General features: G+C 41.7%; 2 protein-coding genes across 2 annotated transcripts in view; both read left to right on the top strand.

Annotated features, from left to right (window-relative positions):
• Positions 1–1917: 1917 nt before the first annotated feature.
• Positions 1918–13822, top strand: efna1b (ephrin-A1b). Its single transcript, XM_010894423.4, has 5 exons — positions 1918–2179; positions 11987–12282; positions 12582–12647; positions 13183–13305; positions 13435–13822. Exons 1-5 carry the CDS (start codon positions 2082–2084, stop codon positions 13554–13556), a joined length of 705 nt encoding a protein of 234 aa, XP_010892725.1. The 5' UTR covers positions 1918–2081; the 3' UTR covers positions 13557–13822.
• A 4778-nt stretch (positions 13823–18600) lies between these two features.
• slc50a1 (solute carrier family 50 member 1) overlaps positions 18601–18691 on the top strand; it is a 5108-nt gene continuing 5017 nt past the window's right edge. The window contains exon 1 of the mRNA XM_013139347.4: positions 18601–18691. This exon is cut by the window's right edge and continues 105 nt beyond it. The gene's annotated coding sequence lies outside the window, so the exon portion shown is untranslated.

The following is an 18691-nucleotide window of genomic DNA, read 5'->3' as shown; positions in this document are numbered from 1 at the left end:
AGCAATGAGAAACTCTCGCTGCACTGTAAGGTGAGTGACCAGACCACTAATCTGGACGGCATACATCAGCCATAACATTATGACCACTGACAGGTAAAGTGAATAACACTGGTAATCTCGTTATCATGGTATCTGTCAGTGGGTGGGATATATTAGGCAGAAAGTGAACATTCTGTCCTCAAAGTTGATGTCTTAGAAGCAGGAAAAATGGGCAAACATAAGGATCTGAACTACTTTGACAAGGGCCCAAATTGTGATGGCTAGACGACTGGGTCAGGGCATCTCCAAAACTGCAGCCCTTGTGGGGTGTTACCGGTCTGAGGAAGGAGAAGCGTGGTCCAAGGAAGGAGAAGCGATGAATCGGCGACAGGGTCATGGGCGGCCAAGGCTCATTGATGCACGTGGGGAGTGAAGGCCTGCCCGTGTGGTCCGATCCAACCGACGAGCTACTGTAGCTCAAATTGCTGAAAAGGTTAATGCTTCTACTGATTGAAAAGTGTCAGAACACACATTGCATCATAGTTTGTGGAATATGGGGCTGTGTATGACCTCTGAACCACTGCCAAAAGCGCCTTCAATGGGCACGTGAGCATCAGAACTGGACCACGGAGCAATGGAAGGTGGCCTAGTCTGATGAATCACGTGTTATTTTAGATCAGGTGGATGGCCGGTTACGTGTGCATCACTTATGGAATAAGCGCTATGGGAAGGAAGCATTATGGGAAGGAAGCAAGCTGGCGGAGGCAGTGTGATGCTTTGGGCAATGTTCTGCTGGGAAACCTTGGGTCATGTGGATGTCACTTTGACACCTACCACCTACCTGAGCATTGTTGCAGACCATGTGCAGCCTTTCATGGCAACGGTATTTCCTGATGGCACTGGCCTCTGTCAGCAGGATAATGAGCCCTACCACAAAGAGAAAAGGGTTCAGGAATGGTTTGAGGAACACAACAACGAGTTCAAAGGGTTGACTTGGCCTCCAGGTTCCCCAGATGTCAATCCAATCGAGCATCTGTGGGATGTGCTGGACAAACAGGTCCGATCCATGGCGGCCCCACCTCACAACTTACAGGACTTAAAGGATCTCACTGCTAATGTCTTGGTGCCAGATACCACAGCACACCTTCAGAGGTCTAGTGGAGTCCATGCCTCCACGGCTGTTTTGGGGGCAAAAGGGGGACCTACACAATATTAGGCAGGTTGTCATAATGTTATGCCTGATCAGTGTATAAACTCCCTGACAATGTAGTTTACCTGGAAACTAACATGGCGAAACGGGAGTTCCTCCTTGCTAGTGTGAAAAATTATATTTTTTTTCACAGAACATGTAGTCTATGCCAGGTCCACAAGCTCACACATTAATTTTCAACGTTTGTCTGGAGGGCAGACTGTGGGTGAAGTGAAATCGTTTATGGGTAAGGTGAAAGCAAACAGAAGTGAAAAAGTAAGATGAGCTGGCCCCTTGCTCAAGCATGGTTGGGGTAACGGTTAGATATTATTTCTGACTGGTTAAGTTTAAAGTTAAGGGTTACGGGTAGGTCAGTATTAAGGATAGATATTAATTTTGAGGTTTAAGGAGATGAAAATCATTTCTTTAGAAAACCACAAGTCTATTTAACTATAATGGTGCTTATCATTGATCTTTACAAACTTTTGAGCTTTTCAGACATTTAGCCTATATGAATAATTTAGAAATGTCGACAAGTCTGTATACTGTGAAATTATCTATTGACTTTTATTATACTGTACTTGTAGCCAGAGCCAATCCAATAGATACAATTTTCTTAGGGTCTCTAGTCACAGCAAGGAAAGTGGGGTGCATTAAAGGTACGTTGTTATTGGCTAAGTAAACAGAAGAGGCGTGGCTCTGTCTGACAAAGTAGTCAGTGCGCTTCTGTCTCAACCAGAGCTGCCACAGCTATAGAAGGTGATAGACTACTATAAGACTACATTTTTGGTTACAAATAGTAACTTTATTTGTTTTGACAGTGTGCATGTACTGCAAGACCTCTTCTTAAATAAGTGTCTGTTTATTTTGCGGCGTTTGTTTTGGTTCTTGATCTGATCATAAAGCAAACAGTATGGATTTGGTGTGGCTGGCTTGTTTGGCTTTAAGCTTCGGAACCTGGTTCGTTTTTGCGGAGAGACACAGTGTCTTCTGGAATAGCACAAACCCAAAGTAAGTGTGTTTTTGTTCTTGTTATGCACGTTTTTGTATAGCATAAGTAACATGTTTTAGTTCTGTGTGTATACGCACTCCTAGTAAATTGCACAACTCGCTTTAAGATTGAGAATTCCTGACACCAGTAGATTAACTACAATGTACCCTACTTCTTTTATCAAGGGATGCGCTTACTTTTGTCTGTCGTACAATCAATGGCTACGCGCTCTGAATTCCACATGTTTTTTACCAGGCTTCCCACTTGATTGGTTTTGGTTTTATTTCTTATACATATAATGTTTTTTTTGTGAGCAGTACGATTACTTTTAGGATGTGTACCTTGTGCTATAGCCGTCCAGTTGCGCCCGGTTACAGGAACGTGCGTAAACAGACCGAGAGGAAGATTGTGAACGAATTCCCGGACTAATGGATAGACAGAATCAGCCTCTATATATAACTCCGACAGACCCACACGCAACAACTCAGATACCCCCACGCTGCATAGTAATAAATAGCCCGACAAAACCAATTGAATACTGATAGTCTGCATGTTGTTTCACTCTGTTGGCACTGCTGACGAATTGTTATTTCAGCTTAGAAAGTTGGTGTGTAATGTCCAGTGCTGACTTTTCTTTTGTGATTGGACGAAACGCCCCACCGCCACGAAGTGGAATCGATGGAGCTTGACAGCGCGAGTACACAGAGCGATGATCCAACTTTTAGGTAGAGACAAAATAATGGATACATTGTTTAATAAAAAACGGGAGGAAAATACGCAGGTTTCCCTATTTCAGCCGATACCGGTGGATGTTTTCCCCCCATAACAAAGCAAAGGCCAAACAAGTCATGGCATTTAGTGAACATTCACATCGCATTAATCCAATTTCCACTTTGTGTTACTGTAACCCAAATCAGTTTTGGACAATCATGAAGACGTGGGTGAATTCAGATGTTGTCTATAAGGGGAAAAACATAGATTTTGTAATAATTGATTAATTACGTTAGCACTTGGAAGTTTTGTGGGCAGGTCATATGTAGAATGGGTGTCATACGTCAGTCGCTGTGAGTCATTTGCATTTCCTGGTGCAGGTATGACTTACGTGCGTTTGTTGATACGTTTGACTATGAGTCATCACCGATTACGAGACGGTGGCTTCACCACGTTGAAATATGACCGAGAGGATACGGGGAGAAAACTCATAAATATAATAACAAATACATGTGTTCTAATGCATAAAGTTTGAGCTTCAGAATTATGGGTCAAGTAAGAGTTGCTGATGAATGTATGAACAGATAGAGTGAACACAGCAAAAACAGCTAGTACTCATGGTCAAAATGTTGCACAATTAAATTTGTATAACGCACCGACTACCACACATTCGTGAACTCAGACCTTTGTTCACATGTCATACAGACACACATTTCACTCTGTGGTACACAATGATACAAGCAAAAACGTACCTAAAAGTGCGCTGTGTCAGTTTGATATTGGAGCAGCAGAAAAGTACTCGATTTGTTTAATGTTGAAAAGTGTTATTTAAAGGTTGGGTCACATAACTGGCTCAACACTCATGATTACATCTTTATTTTCATTCCGTACCTTTCTCGTCAGCAAAATGTTTTGTCTCAGAAGTGTTATGTTAAACTCTAAATTCCAGTTGAAAGTGAGTAGAAATATCACTGTTCAAATAGTTAATCCCAATCTGGCCTCCACTTACTATATTTATCATATTTGTTTTACAACATAATCTATTCCCTCCTCTTTAATCCTGCTTCGTTTTCAAACACAGTGTTTCTATATGTTCTTCTCTTTCTCCGTTTTCACTCTTTCTGACAAAAAATCCCCATCTGGTCTCTTACCTGTCACCCTACTGACTAAACTATGACTGAACCACCTGAGTCTCTGATGAGTTGGTCAATCAGAGACAGTGAATCACTGAGTCTTACTGATTTTAATTGATTTCTGGAGATGATGAATCTGGCGTTCAGGTGTACAGGACTAACTCCAGATGGTTGCTGTGTGTGTGTGTGTGTGTGTGTGTGTGTGTGTTCAAGATGCAGGTCACCACATTGAGGTCTATGTTAGATGTTTATCCCAGTGGTGAAACCTGTATATATGACTTGTAAATTGGCCACCAGGGGCATTTGTGACCACTAATACATCTAAATACATTTTACTGTTGTGGTTAAGCTGCCAGCTTTCACTTCAAAGGGTCCATGGACAGACAAATTGTATTTTTATGTTCTGTCACTTCCAAGTTATTTTATTTTAAGACCTTCCCAAACATTAATCCTTACCTTAACCATTCATAAATGAACCCTTACCGTAACTATTCTGAACTAAACCCTTACCTTAACCATTCAGAAATTAACCCTTACCGTAACCATTCTGAACTAAACCCTTACCTTAACCATTCTGAACTAAACCCTTACCTTAACCATTCAGAAATTAACCCTTACCGTAACCATTCTGAACTAAACCCTTACCTTAACCATTCTGAACTAAACCCTTACCTTAACCATTCATAAATGAACCCTTACCGTAACCATTCTGAACTAAACCCTTACCTTAACCATTCAGAAATAATACAGGCACCCTAAACTCAATACCTAACCCAAACATTTGATAGTTTTCTCTCCCTGGACAAGCGCTGAACAGTGGTTGGAGTTGTGAGATCCTATTCATGTTACTGCTTGTGGTTCCTGGAGATGGATCTTGTCTCAACCTGATCCGACAGCTTAATCATTAGTTCTGGCGCAATACCATGTTACTGGAAGTGTTTTTCTGTTGTTGAGGACCGAAAGTGAGAGTGTGTTGCACACTTTAGAAAGGGGAGGGGTCCTCGCTGTAGGCTAAATTAACTGATAAATCAGTGACTCACACACACACACTCTAGGGAATGAGGCAGGAGCTGGTTGTTAATATTAGTAGCAGCCAACCCAGCATTCCATGCTCCCCCTGTTACCATACTCCTCTTTGTCAGCTGTGTACGTACCCCTCTGTTCCCTCCCCCTCTTTCCTTCCTTCTCTCCCTTCCTCTGTCTGTACCTGTCCGTTCCTCTCTCCATCTCCCCTTATCTCTTCGGCACACCAGCTGGGTCTCCTCTGGCTTGTTATTGCCTGATCACTTCTTATGTTCATTTTTGTCTTTGCATGTTTTCTCAGTTTTTCCTAGCACTGTTCAACCACATTATTTTGTTCTCAAGCTCATATATATATATATACATACACACACACACACACACTATATATATATATATATATGTATGTATGTATGTATGTATGTGTGTGTGTGTGTATGTGTATATACACATATATGTGTGTATATGTATATATGTGTAGGTAGGTAGGTGAGAGCATGAAAACTCAAATGTGTACCTATATAATATTATGTATTTGATTCTCAGTGTCTGTGTTTGTATTTCTATTTTATTCAGTAGGGATCCCGTGTAACTCAGTTGGTGGAACATGGTGCTTGCAATGCAGATGTTCTAGGTTTGATTCCCACTGTGGGCCAGTATAAAAATCCATGCCTTCGCTAAATTAATTTGGTTAAGAGTGTCTGCTAAATTACATTAATGTAAAATGCTTTATTGGCCATAACATTATGTTAACATACTTTGGAAATTGTTGATTTGCAATATAACATAAAAAAAATGAATTCAAAACAACCAGCCGAACAATTACTAAGAAAACAAAAACATGTTCACAATGTCCTGAAACGCCACAGGTTAGGTAATCTGTCAGGCACTCCCTCATCTTATGGCAGGCAGCAATGTGGTACGGCTCTCTGAACCCTCCCCCCAAAAGGATTGGGAGCCTTCTCATCTTGAAACCTTGATCTTCAAATTGTGGCAATTACACTAACTGGTTTAAATAATATCGAGCAGTGCAGCTCTGTCTCGGGTACCGCTATGGTGCAGTCATTGTACACCCTGACCTCCACATTCTGGACTTCTCAATTGCAAAGCTGTGCTCACAGAGCTTCTACTGTTTGTCACAGATTTGCATTTTGCCTCTGTTTCCCAACAGGGGATGTGGTTTTGTTTTAATTGTGTTGCGAGTTGTTTTCCTCTGATTGGGTGTTATGGTCCTGAGTCCTGAGGGTACATTTTATTCATTGAAAAGGTTTGTGAATTAAGCTCCAAGACAAGTTGGATGCCGGCAGTCAACTTGATTCTCTGTACGACAAGGTTAAATGTACTTGATATATTTTGAATGCACATTGGTCTTATTCTGCCCCTCTATGGATTGTCAAATCTTGGTTTTCCAAGTGAACCCCGCACCTTTCTTCCATGGGCATTTGTTTCAATCATGCATTTAATGTTAGCCAATATGCAATAGGTATTTATATTAGAGGGAGAATGCCCCGTGTGCTTTCTCTCTCACTCATTCACATCCTCTTTCTATGCTGTTCTATCTGTCTCTGCCTCGTTCTCTCCCCACTGTGGTGTTGTTGAGGTGTAAGGGCTTTTCTGAACTGATTGTGTCCTACAGGGAGAGGTTTAGGTTTAGGAAGAGGTTAAGGATGTTATTGTTTGATATCCTTTGATTAAAAACCTTTTTGTTAGCACTGGCTATATTTTTGCCCTGTTTTGAAACCCAGCTATCTAATAAATTGAATTTGAGAAACATTTGTTTGCTTTGCCAAAGAAAGTGGAAAATAATAAATATAAAATAAAAACAACCCTCTCTCTCTTTCTTGCTTTTTCTTCCACCTTGTCTGTCTCTCTGGGTGGGTAATCAATATGGAGACGTTCGAGGGAAAAACTGAGTCAGTGATTTACTCAGTCTCTCTCACACACATGCACACAAACACACAGATTATAGATGCTTTCAGCTTTCCTCTGATCAGTTGACCTATAGACACAAAAACCATCAGTCTATTGTAGTGATATCCATCTGGCACAACACACATGTGTACACTACACAGTAAATCTGTAGCTTGTCCAAAGTCTCCTCCATAATCTCACAAATGGAGCATATCGAATAGAACAAACAATTATAGTAGCGAAAAGGGAAACCTTCAGTCAGTTGGAATATACAGCTTACAGTTCTGCCCGTTCAATCATCTGTAGCTTGTTTACTGTTGACATAACAATTATCTTACCTAACCCACACACACACACACACACAAATACACACATTATGGATGTAACATACAACCATGTGCTCCCGATTTGTTTTAAGCCCAGAAACACACCATCAGCCTGTCTTCCCTCTCTGCTTTCCTCTCACCTCCTTATCTATGGCCCAGACTTCCTCTCTCTGTCTGTCTCTTTCTTGCTGCCTTCCTCACATGTCCGTCTCCCTCTCTGTTTCTGTTTTCCAGGGGATATTTTCCCCCAGATCAAAGCTGCAGTGTCCCTACTGCTATTGTTCTACACATTTTACTATAACAATGTCTGCTTTATCCTCATATTATTAAATTGTGTGTGTTTGTGTGTTTGTGTGTTATCGCAAGTGGCACTTTAGAAACAGTTTCATGTCGCCCCCTAAGGGACAATTCCACCCTCAGCTCAGCCCTGACTGGCTTGGTTACATTGAGCATGGATACTTCCAACAAGCATTTTTACAGTTTATTCTAAGGATTTACAGTTCACATTTAACTTTTATTATAATTAAAATTATATTGAGCCAAAACCTGGTATTGGTATATAAAACAGACTGGATCCGAAGTAAAGCTTAATTAACTGACCTTATAGTCAAGTGACCTGTTAGTCTAGTTACCATCATTGATACAATCCAAGCTACATTTGTAACAACCAGCCAGTTCATCTGAAAGAAAGAGGGTACAGACAAAAAATGGGGGATGGTGAAAGGGGTACAGGCCTAGAATAGGATTTGTGCTGAGAAATTAGGCCGTCACAAACAGTTCTTGTATATTATGTTAACTATAAGAGAGACGGAAGAATGGAGGAGATATGGACCGAGGAAGAAGGGGGTGGGTTAATTTAGAGAGAATAAAGGAGAGACAGACGGAGGGAGGAGAGCGAGGACATTGATGGATGGAGGGATGGAGGGAGGGAGAGATGTGGGATTGAATGAGAGAGAAACAGCTGTGTTGACATTTTTAAAGCCTCTGAAACCCTGCACAGGCTAACAAAATTCTGAATAAAGAATTACAACCACACACACACACACAATATTAAGTGATGCCAGTCGATCCAAAGCGGAGTCCGGATATAATAACCACTATTATGGCAGAATTATCAGGCTCACAATTTTCAGATCTGTTCCAGCGTGACAGACCGGCACAGAACTCCTTCCCTCCTGTCAGAAACACAAAGAGAGAGAATGTGGGCCATTAGAATAGAGAGTGATACAGACAGTTTCTAATGGGGTAGTTAGTGTATAATTCTGTATTAGTGGATTGAAGGACTAAACCCCAGATTACGGCTGACAGTTCTATATCCCCTCAGGTCCCAGGTGTGAATGTTGGATACACAGGAAATGCGTGCGCTCTGACCTGTATAGTGTGAGAGCATTCTGGCTGTGTCATGGCATTCAGTGTGTGTGTTTGTGTGTGTACCTCTCTTCGGTCTGTTTGAGGATTCTGACCCTCAACTCCTTCCCACGTGATCCGTTCATGACAGAGAATGAGATGGCAGGGAGACTTAGAGGAGAGACATGGTTTTGTCTCTTGACCCTCACAATAATGAAACTGAGGGAGAGTAGGATAGGCCTCCGAGCAAAGGAATGAGGTTTAGAGGAGACGAGCAAGAGCTGAAACTTCAGACGTGAGGTGGAACGGGGACAATGGTAAGGAGAGGACTTCAAAGACGTTGAGAAGTTAATGAGGTGTTAAACAACTCACCCAATCACCTTACTGTTGTAACCACCTACTAAACACACACACACTCACACACATACACACACCAGCTCTGGTCTGCCCTGATAAACAGATGTGCTTGTGTGCCTGGGGCATCAGTCGCCCTGAATTCTGGTCTTTAGAGAACCTCTCTTTCTCATACACAGACAAACCCACACATACACACACACATACACCCCTGCCTCTGTCACATGCAAGTAGCTATCACATTAATGTGACTCTCACTCTCTTGTGAACTGTCAGTCAGAGGAGAAAGACCTCACTATTCAGAGAGAGGCCGTGAGAGGGAGTGAGCTTGTGTTCCAGTTGAGAGTCTGGCCTTGTTTCAACTTGCTTCAGTCAACTGAACGTCTCCCAGATCCCTAGGCTGGGGTGGCATTGAGCTGGATCACACGCACTCACACACACACTCAAATAGCTCCACCTGAAGAGGAGTATGTACCACCAATGTTATTCTCTGGCTTCATCATGAATATTGTCAAATTTGTAAGGAAGGTAATTATATAGAGCGATAATTACAACCCATTCAGACCTGCTCCCTTCCTGGGGAACAGCTTGGCCCCTGATATTAAGCGGTTTGTTATTGGCTAGGCTTAGAATGGAGAAACAGATCGAGGGATTGTTTAGTGAACGAGATTAGCAACAGAATATGTGTTTTGACAGAAGGGAGGGCGTTAGAAGGGAACACGCTTTGCGGTTAGTTAACAAGGAGCGTTTGGGAATTAGACAGGTTCATTACAGTTTGAGAAGCGGCTTTACCCCGGCACTAAAAAAAACTGTTTTCTCGTGCTGTTTCGGCTCAAACCTGTCATTACCATTCTGAGTCAAAGATAAGAAACAAGTAAGGAGAGGAGATTTGTTTTTGGGAATTAAATGGTTCAACCACAGAACAGTGTGTGTGCTTGTGTTTGCCTGTGTGTTTCCATGCAAGGTAGGCTTTACTAAGGATATCTATCCTGTTTGAATGGACATTGATTAGAAATGGTGTGAGACAGAGGTTAATCTAGCTATTAGCCCGCACTAACAAGCCTAGCTATGTGCTCCACTAACAACGCGTGTTATGGTGAGCACGTTACTCTATTTCTCACCCGCTCATTGACACACACACAGACACATACCGACACAAGCAGACAATGGCAGGGAGCAGGGGGGTTAAAGGGCTGTTAGGGGCCCGCATGGAGCCAGTGTGTCTGTCACTTAACGAGGACAACAACCAGAGAGAAAGAGGGGGGTTGTGGAAGGTTCGGTCACAGACCCCTCCTGTCCTAGGCTTTGATGCATGGTCACTCACTAATCCAACTTCAACTTGTATTAACTAGTTTTTTGACACTTGCTCTCTCTCTCTCTCATACACACACACACACACACACACCAATGATGTGTGTATACAGACGTTTTTCTGCCACAAAATGGAGCCACACACACAGAGTCTCTGGCGGGGTGTTTGTGCTGCAGCCTGCGCGCATGTCAGTTCAGCCCAGGGCTCGGAACCAATAAGACTATGATATTAGCATATTATACTGATTACATCCTCAAGGGATAACAAGCGCTTACCCACAAACTCAACCTCTCTCCCAGAACAGCCAGTGTGTGTGTGTGTGTGTGTGTGTGTGTGTGTGTGTGTGTGTGTGTGTGTGCTGAATCCTAATGGGCCTGGAGGACAGCTGGAAAGAACAGTTTTAATTTGATTCCCTGATATGCATTAGTATGTTTCTTTCATCTCTCTCTCACCTTCCTTCCTTCCTACAAAACGTGCTTTACTCACCATTCTGGGGTTTCCTTTATGAGTTTTGTGTAGGAGTAGTGTGTGTGTGTGTGTGTGTGTGTGTGTGTGTGTGTGTGTGTGTATGTGTGTGTGTTGTAAAGACACTGTAGTGTCCTTTCACATTGGAGGGGTGACAGGCAAGGGAGGCAAAATGACAAGGACAACAACATCAAAAGAACAACATAGACAAAAACAGCAGTTAAAATATAGAACAGAGACTGAGGGAGGCACTGAAGGAGGGAAAGTTTAAAGAGGGTCATATAAAAGTCAAGTCAGGGTGAAGATGAAAAGAAACCACAGAAATAGAGGGAGGGAGAGAGAGGGAGAGAGAGGGAGAGAGAGAGAGAGGGACAGACTGGGAGAGAGAGGGACAGACTATCTCCACTTACTTCATTCTACCTCCCTCAAAGAAGTATTGCAAGACAGAGAATTAGTCACCAGGCCTCAAGACAGAACGAAACTCTCTGACACACCAACAGGTGCTGAGAGAGACAACAAGAGAAACAATATGCGAGTAGAACTAACCCAGTCAAATGATTTTGAAGACAGAGACACATTTCTTGATGTGCTGACAGAAAGAGAAAGCGGCAGAGGCAGAAGGAGATAAACTGTCACTCAGAATCGTGTCTCCATGGACACAGGTGGCCAGGGAAACTCTACCCTTAAATCACAATGTTTGCGGACTGCTCTAGAAAACAGACAGAAACAGTTGAAATGTGTAGTGGTGTGTACGTGTCTAAATAAATTCCTCTAACACGTTAAACCACTGACTTCTGATTAGCTACTTACTCATTTTCATTGTCATGGTGGCAGGTCTACACCAGTCGCCCAGGATGCTCGCGCAATCACACACACACACACACACGTGCAGACACGATCTGTTTGGGTGGGGTCATATTACCAGCCTTTTCACTGTGTATGTTTGTGTGAGTTAGTCATGATACATACATGTGCCGTTACTGTTGGCTCTGTTTTTCCATGCGTGTTTGTACCTGACAGAAGCAGCCCACATAAACACTGGCTCAGCTCTGCAACCCGGCAGAACTGGTGACTGGCTGTGCATGGGCTGTGATGATGCTCTCATCAAGTTACCCCTTTCAGTCAGTCACAGATGACACGACCATTACCAGCTCGATTTTAAATGGATCTACTTAAATGAATCTAAAGATAAAAGTCACTAACAAATGTGTTCCTTCTCTCTCTCTCTCTCCCCCCCCCTCTCTCAAGGTTCTCTAAGGACGATTACACAGTGGAAGTGAAAATCAACGACTACCTGGACATTATCTGTCCTCACTACGCACGCGGGGAGCTCCCCTCCCAGGAGGCCGAGCGTTATGTGCTGTACATGGTGGAGAGTGAGGACTACGACGTGTGTAAACCCCACTCTTTTGACCAGCTGCGTTGGGAGTGCTCCAGGCCCTTTGCTAACCACGCTGCTGAGCGCTTCTCTGAGAAGTTCCAGCGATTCACCCCGTTTACCCTGGGCAAGGAGTTCCGACAGGGAGAGACTTACTACTATATCTGTGAGTATGTCAGTATTACGGTGCTACTACACATTTACTGATACCACTAAGCTACACTGTAGACTGAAATAGTCGACCAATCATAATCCCCCCCCCCCCCCACGAAACAAAGACCTTATTTGAAGTGGATCAAAAGAAATCCCTATGGAAGAAATTATTTGTTTAAGAACCTAAAGAGACATGTTTCCAGCTGTGCAGCAAGGTCTTATGGGGATTATTTCAGTCTGTAGACTACTCTAATTCTATCCCAAAGCATGGGTGTTTTTACTTACTATAACCTTCCTTTCTTCTCTCTCCAGCTAAGCCGCTTCATCACCATGGCCAGGAGTGTCTGAGGCTGAAAGTGGAGGTGGTAGGACCTCATGGTGAGCACCCTTCACCTTTCTTTGTTCCTAGACTGTTAGCAAAGATTTGAGAATGGGCAGAGTCTAGGAGGTTGGCAAAGCCAAGCAGGAGAGAGAGAGTTCTGTCAGTTCCATCTCTCTCCATACCACCAGGCCACTGAGTAATACGTCCATGTGGGGAGTGGAAAAACAACTTGATGCTTAATATTTATGTATTCCTCGGCTCTGGTGTACAATGAGCTTTAACCTGAAATATTTGAACTATGTTCACATTAAGTTCTGTTAGCATCAACCCTGAAAGAGTTTCACTACGCTAACATAACTTATATTCACTTCAACCTGATGTGGGTTTCTTATGTTAACATTAGATGCTGTTAGTTTTTACCTGAAGGGTTTTTCTGTGCTATCATATGTTCTGTTAACTTGAGTTTTTAAACGGTTTTCCTATGCCAGTTTTCTCTAGTATTTGCTTCTGTACCAGTGGCTAGTCTTGGTATTCCCAATGCAGATATATTGATCGGTCGAGTCCTAACCAATGACCTGTTGCCCTATACAGGCTCTCGGAAGGTCAAGGCTGACAAAGGGAAAGATGAAGGGATGGACAGGGCGATAGACGGAGGGAAGGGAAAGATTGGCGAAGCAGGAGGAGTGCACAATCCTTCCAACAGCCTTCCAGCAGGTACGTCACCAATTAGTCCGTCCTGACAGCAGAGAAAGTACATCATACACTCCATATGAAAGCGCAATGGAATTACAGAAGAGCGGTTCCCATTGTTTCTGAGCCTCATTTGCCTCCCTCTTTTTTCAGATGACCCTGCTGTGATGGAGCCTAAACTCCAGATGAGTGTGAGTAGCTCAGGAGTTCAGCTGGTCTCCCTGTCCGTCTTCTTCACCCTGTTCCCCGTCTTACTTTCCCTGTTACTACACTAAGACTGAGTGACACTGGACCCAACATCAAAATGGACACTGTCAAGCCAGTGCTGGTCATTGGCTCAGAGATTTTTAGAGATTTTTTATATATGCAAATGGACTAACGTGCCAGTGTGTGTGTGTGTGTGTGTATGTGCGTGCGTGCGTGTGTTTGAGTATGTGCGTGTGTGTACACAAGTGATTGGAACGTGGATCGTTCCATATACGGCGACTTTCAAGTGTATTTTGGATTTATTTTTATTTTCTACTCTTTTCTAAACGAGAGATGCTTTTTTCTTTTTATCCTTTAACTTTATTTGATCTGTTTGGACACTTTTGGACACCCAACAGAAACTGGAACAGAAATATAACTTGAAAGGTGATGTACTTAACATTTTTTAAAGAAGTGACAAAGGGATTACTGTTTCACAATTTCCCTGAATCTTGTTATTCCAACAGTAATATGTAATCTGGGTAAATATTTTGTGTTCGAATATAAACAGTCCTCTCACACTGCCAGTGTCATATTTCCTCCTCTACATGTAGAGAATATTCATAATGTACTGTATAGATGTAATGTAGCAGAATCCCCTCCTGACAGGGTCTATGTATTGTAGTGCAGTAGCTATGGGGACATTTGTTCTTCACGTTTCACTGTACAAAACCCAACGATGTGACAGAGATACTTAATCTAAAGCACAGATATACATACCAGAACAAAACACACACATACAGCAACGTGTTGTCGATAAATAATCCACAAAAAGATATTTACATGTCTATATGCTATGTCGTTCTGATGGTACAGCAGCCTCATATGAAAAATTTTTATCATTGCTTTTGTGCGCCTTTATTTTTTAGCTTTTACAGACTAGAAAGTGATGTGAGTTGAGGGTAAGGAGGAGAGCAAAGAGACAATGTGAGATGATCCTTAGAGGGTGTTGTGCTTAAGTGGTGGCTGGGAGCTGTGCTTCCTTACTGACTGTCATCTCATTCTGAACTGGAACAGATATCACACAGACAATGTGACTGGTACACTGGTAATTATGATGTTTACAGGTATGACATGTAAGAGTAGAACTCCTTTAAATACACACTATAATGTACAGACAAACCTTAGTGCTATTTCATTTTGTTGGATTTCATTTTTTTGGACAAAGGATTTTTTCAATCCTTTGTCGGAGTTTTTATGTTGAATGTAAAATGTGTACATAAAGAAATTTATATGAAAGTAATTGCATTTGTTTATAATGTGAAAAAAGTTCAATGAAATAAAAAAGTGATATGCTAAATAAAGACTGTTCTCTATTGTGTCCAAATCCAGCATTTTCAAGCTAACAGCAAATACATTGATAGGTTACACAAGTTGTTACATTTAACAGAATTTACGTTAGGAGATTAGACGTTCACGAGCCGCTCTGACCCGTTGAATAAAAGAGAGGTGTCGATCGTTGACAAAGGTCACTCTCCAAGTCCATTTATCCTCCAAGACCTCTGAAGAAGTCTCACCCTCTCTCCAACTTCCCCTCTCAGGTCTTTACTGTCACTTTTTCCCCATCTTCCCATGCTCAGGCCTTTTCTGACTTTCATCCTGGGCAGGTTAGTTTGCCCTGGCCAGGACATCACAGCCCCTTGGCCAAACGTTTGGGATGAGAAGGGTGAACGAAGACCACGAGCAAACTGACACCTGGGTGTGTGTCACTCTTGCCCTAAAACTCTCGCTCTCTGCCTCACACTCTCCATTGTCCTTTTATTCTTTTTTTTATCTTCTCTCTTTCCCATTCACTCACTTTGATCTCTATGGGTAATCAGAACACTCCACATCCATTGGCATATTGGACTAAAGAGCTGCCCACATAAGTAGCACTTCCCAGAAAGCGTGAAATGCAAAGATCTAGGAGCAGGGCCGTCGCCAGGAAATGATATATGCCTGGAACCACTCACAGACCTCGTTGATATTAATACGACCAGTAGGCCCTCCCAAGCCATGAACCCGTGAATCATATCCACCTTTAACCAAGTCAGCCTCGGCCCTGTCTAGGAACACGGATCAGCTGCTGATGTGTTCTGAACCTACTTTGTAACTAATGGTGCATTGACTCTACAATAGTTTTGTTTAGATAAATGAGACTTGATGCCAGAGATACATTTTTTATAGTGTTAACGGGGGGAAATTGCTACTGTCACACCTGCCCTACCTGCGGTAATGTGGAACACCTTTTTGACCCGTACTCCAGACGGCTACTGAGATCTAATGTCGACGCATAGCTTGGTGTGTATTGGAGTGGAATGAGTGGTGACTATGGAATTACAGTTCTGTGAGTTCTTCCAGCTCCATAAACAAAAATCTTTTTTTTTTTTTTAGGAAGCATCTAAAACATCTCACACTGGCGCAGAAACAATTGTACAATCACCAACAACAGCACTTGTTTGTTGGAGGGCGCCATGTTAGTCACCAGATAAACAACAGTGCCAGTGAGTTTATACACCAGTGGTCCGGCCAAAGCGCTCGGTTTGCATGTGTTTCGCCTTACAGGTCGTGTCCACTAGACATTTTGCCTCCCATTAATTTTCACAGGAGTCACACATCCGTGTGTGCGGGGTAGTGTGGGGCAAAGCTGCTGTGAGGGGAAAGTAGAGCCACCCTCTATAATATGCAGATTTGTGACAAATATTTTTATGTTATTTAAATGAAATAGTGTTCACAAAAATGTATGTAGTCTAAATAAACATTAACCTAAGATGTTTTTTGACAGATGTTCATCAATCCAGATGCCCAAATATATAAGAATGGACTTGATCATTATTGGGACATACGTAAATCAGGTACACATTCCCGGAACTAGAAAACTGACAGCCACATATTTGGTTTTACCTCCATTCAGTACCAATTTGAGTTCGGCAAAGGCTTTCTGCAAGGCAACAATATGTAGGTGGGGACATTCTTCTAAAGCCAAGAATGTCCCCAGCTACCTGTGGGGGTAATCTACATACAGGTCAGAATCAGAATTGTCTTTATTTCGCCCAGTACATTCATACATATTGCACGCAGAATTTTACTTGATGTAAAGATACTGCTACATATTGTCAGTTTCAAGTCACCAAATTCCACCGGCTGTTTCGTCATTATGCAGTCAAAATTATCTATGCTACTACGACAGATAACTGAATTAGAATTATGCATGGAACACAAAGTTTAAATTAATTAATTTGGACAATGCCAATAATGTAATAATAATTGTTAAGAACAAGTCAGGGTAAACAGAATTGTGCCCAAATATGAATGTAGGTCAAACTATCCCTTTAACAACTTTGATGATAGGAAGGAACAAATTCAACATACCCACGGATGGTAGTAACCGTAGTGATCATAAGTCATTGTAGACGAGGAATTTGTTTTCGCCAATCTCGAATGCATGTTGGTGTAATACATTTTTCTGTCATGCAATAGAACATGTTGCAACTAAACGTTAGCTAATATCTAGCTATACTTTTAGTTGCAGGATGAAGTGACTGACCAGGTAGCTACAGTTGTGCTCATAAGTTTGCATACCCTGGCAGAAATAGTGAAATTTTGGCATTGATATTGAAAATATGACCGATCAAGCAAACAAACTGTCTTTTATTTAAGGACAATGATCATATGAAGCCATTTATTATCAAATAGTTGTTTGGCTCCTTTTTAAATCATAATGATACCAGAAATGCAACATGTTATCAGAAAATACTTGCAGACAATTTGCATTTTTCATCGTAGATTTTCCAGCACAACAATGACCCTAAGCACAAGGCCAATTTGACCCTCCAGTGGTTGCAGCAGAAAAAGGTGAAGGTACTGGAGTGGCCATCACAGTCTCCTGACCTTAATATCATCAAGCCCCTCTAGGGAGCAACTCTCAAACATGCAGTTCATGCAAGACGACCAAACACTTTGCATGATCTGGAGGCATTTTGCCAAGACGAATGGGGAGCTATACCACCTGCAAGAATTCGGGGCCTCATGGACATTTATTACAAAAGACTGCACGCTGTCATTGATGCTAAAGGGGGCAATACACAGTCTTAAGAACTACAGGTATGCAGACTTTTGAACAGGGTCAGTAAATGATTTTCTTTGTTGACATGTTTTTGCCAGTCTGTTATGACCTTAAGGCTGAATGTGAATCCCATAAGAAATAAATGACGTGTTTTGCTTGCTCACTCATGTTTTCTTTACAAATGGTTCATATATTATCAATTCTGAAAGGGTATGCAAAAAATTTTTTTGCATGATCCATCATATTTTCCAAATCAATGCCAACATTTCACAATTTCTGCCAGGGTATGCAAACTTACGAGCACAACTGTATTTAGAATTGTCTTCCCTAATATTCATAGTGTTAAAGTTACTAAATGCATGGACTATACCGCGGTGATCTTTACTGACTTCTACACTACCTGAATCTGAGAGTATCAAATCAATGATAAGAACAGTTACTTAATTACAAAAAAAAGGTCCATCAATCATGTGACATTACCCTGCTTCTATGTCCTGCTGTTTTCAGCAACCACCATCCTCTTTGTCACCACTACCAAATGATGGCCTGTCATTGAACTCCTAAAATAATCTGTCTCCAAGTCATCAGGAACTAAAGATTATTTCTCAGAGAGGAGACCATAACATAAAATATACTGTATAGTTATTAATATTGCTTTTATTATTATAATTATAATTTTTTATCATGAACCAAATGCTATTTTTATTTATAATAAATCCTATTTTTATTTGTGAGTTGTGATTTATATACTCACGGATTCTAGATATATTTACGAATATTGAGAAACCTCTCCACCTGGTAACACTGAAAGCGGTACTTTTACTACACGGTACATTCAGCATTTTCTCTTAATGGCTGGTCCCAGATCTGTAGCTAAAGTCTGCGCTTTATCTACCAGCGACTCTGCACAGCCTCATTTCAACCATCCTACGATTGGTAGAAATCCCTCCCTCCCCTCACCTCCATGTGCCAATCAGAAAGCAGAATTATTTCAGAATGCTGATTACAAATACGGAAATACTGTGTAGTTAAAAAGACGTCAGCGTTGACTGTATTAACGATTGACACATTTTATAACTGGTTTATATTTATTAAGAAAGACAATTAAATATATAGATT

Source organism: Esox lucius, chromosome 20 (assembly GCF_011004845.1).
Source record: "Esox lucius isolate fEsoLuc1 chromosome 20, fEsoLuc1.pri, whole genome shotgun sequence".
Lineage (NCBI taxonomy): Eukaryota > Metazoa > Chordata > Actinopteri > Esociformes > Esocidae > Esox > Esox lucius.
This window is presented reverse-complemented; position numbering and strand designations above follow the sequence as displayed.

Excerpts from the sequence above, each read along its gene's own strand:
- efna1b (XM_010894423.4), top strand. The coding sequence starts at position 2,082 with ATGGATTTGGTGTGGCTGGCTTGTTTGGCTTTAAGCTTCGGAACCTGG. Across the intron at positions 12,283-12,581 it reads AGAGACTTACTACTATATCT|CTAAGCCGCTTCATCACCAT; the intron begins GTGAGTATGTCA and ends TTCTCTCTCCAG. Across the intron at positions 13,306-13,434 it reads TTCCAACAGCCTTCCAGCAG|ATGACCCTGCTGTGATGGAG; the intron begins GTACGTCACCAA and ends CTCTTTTTTCAG.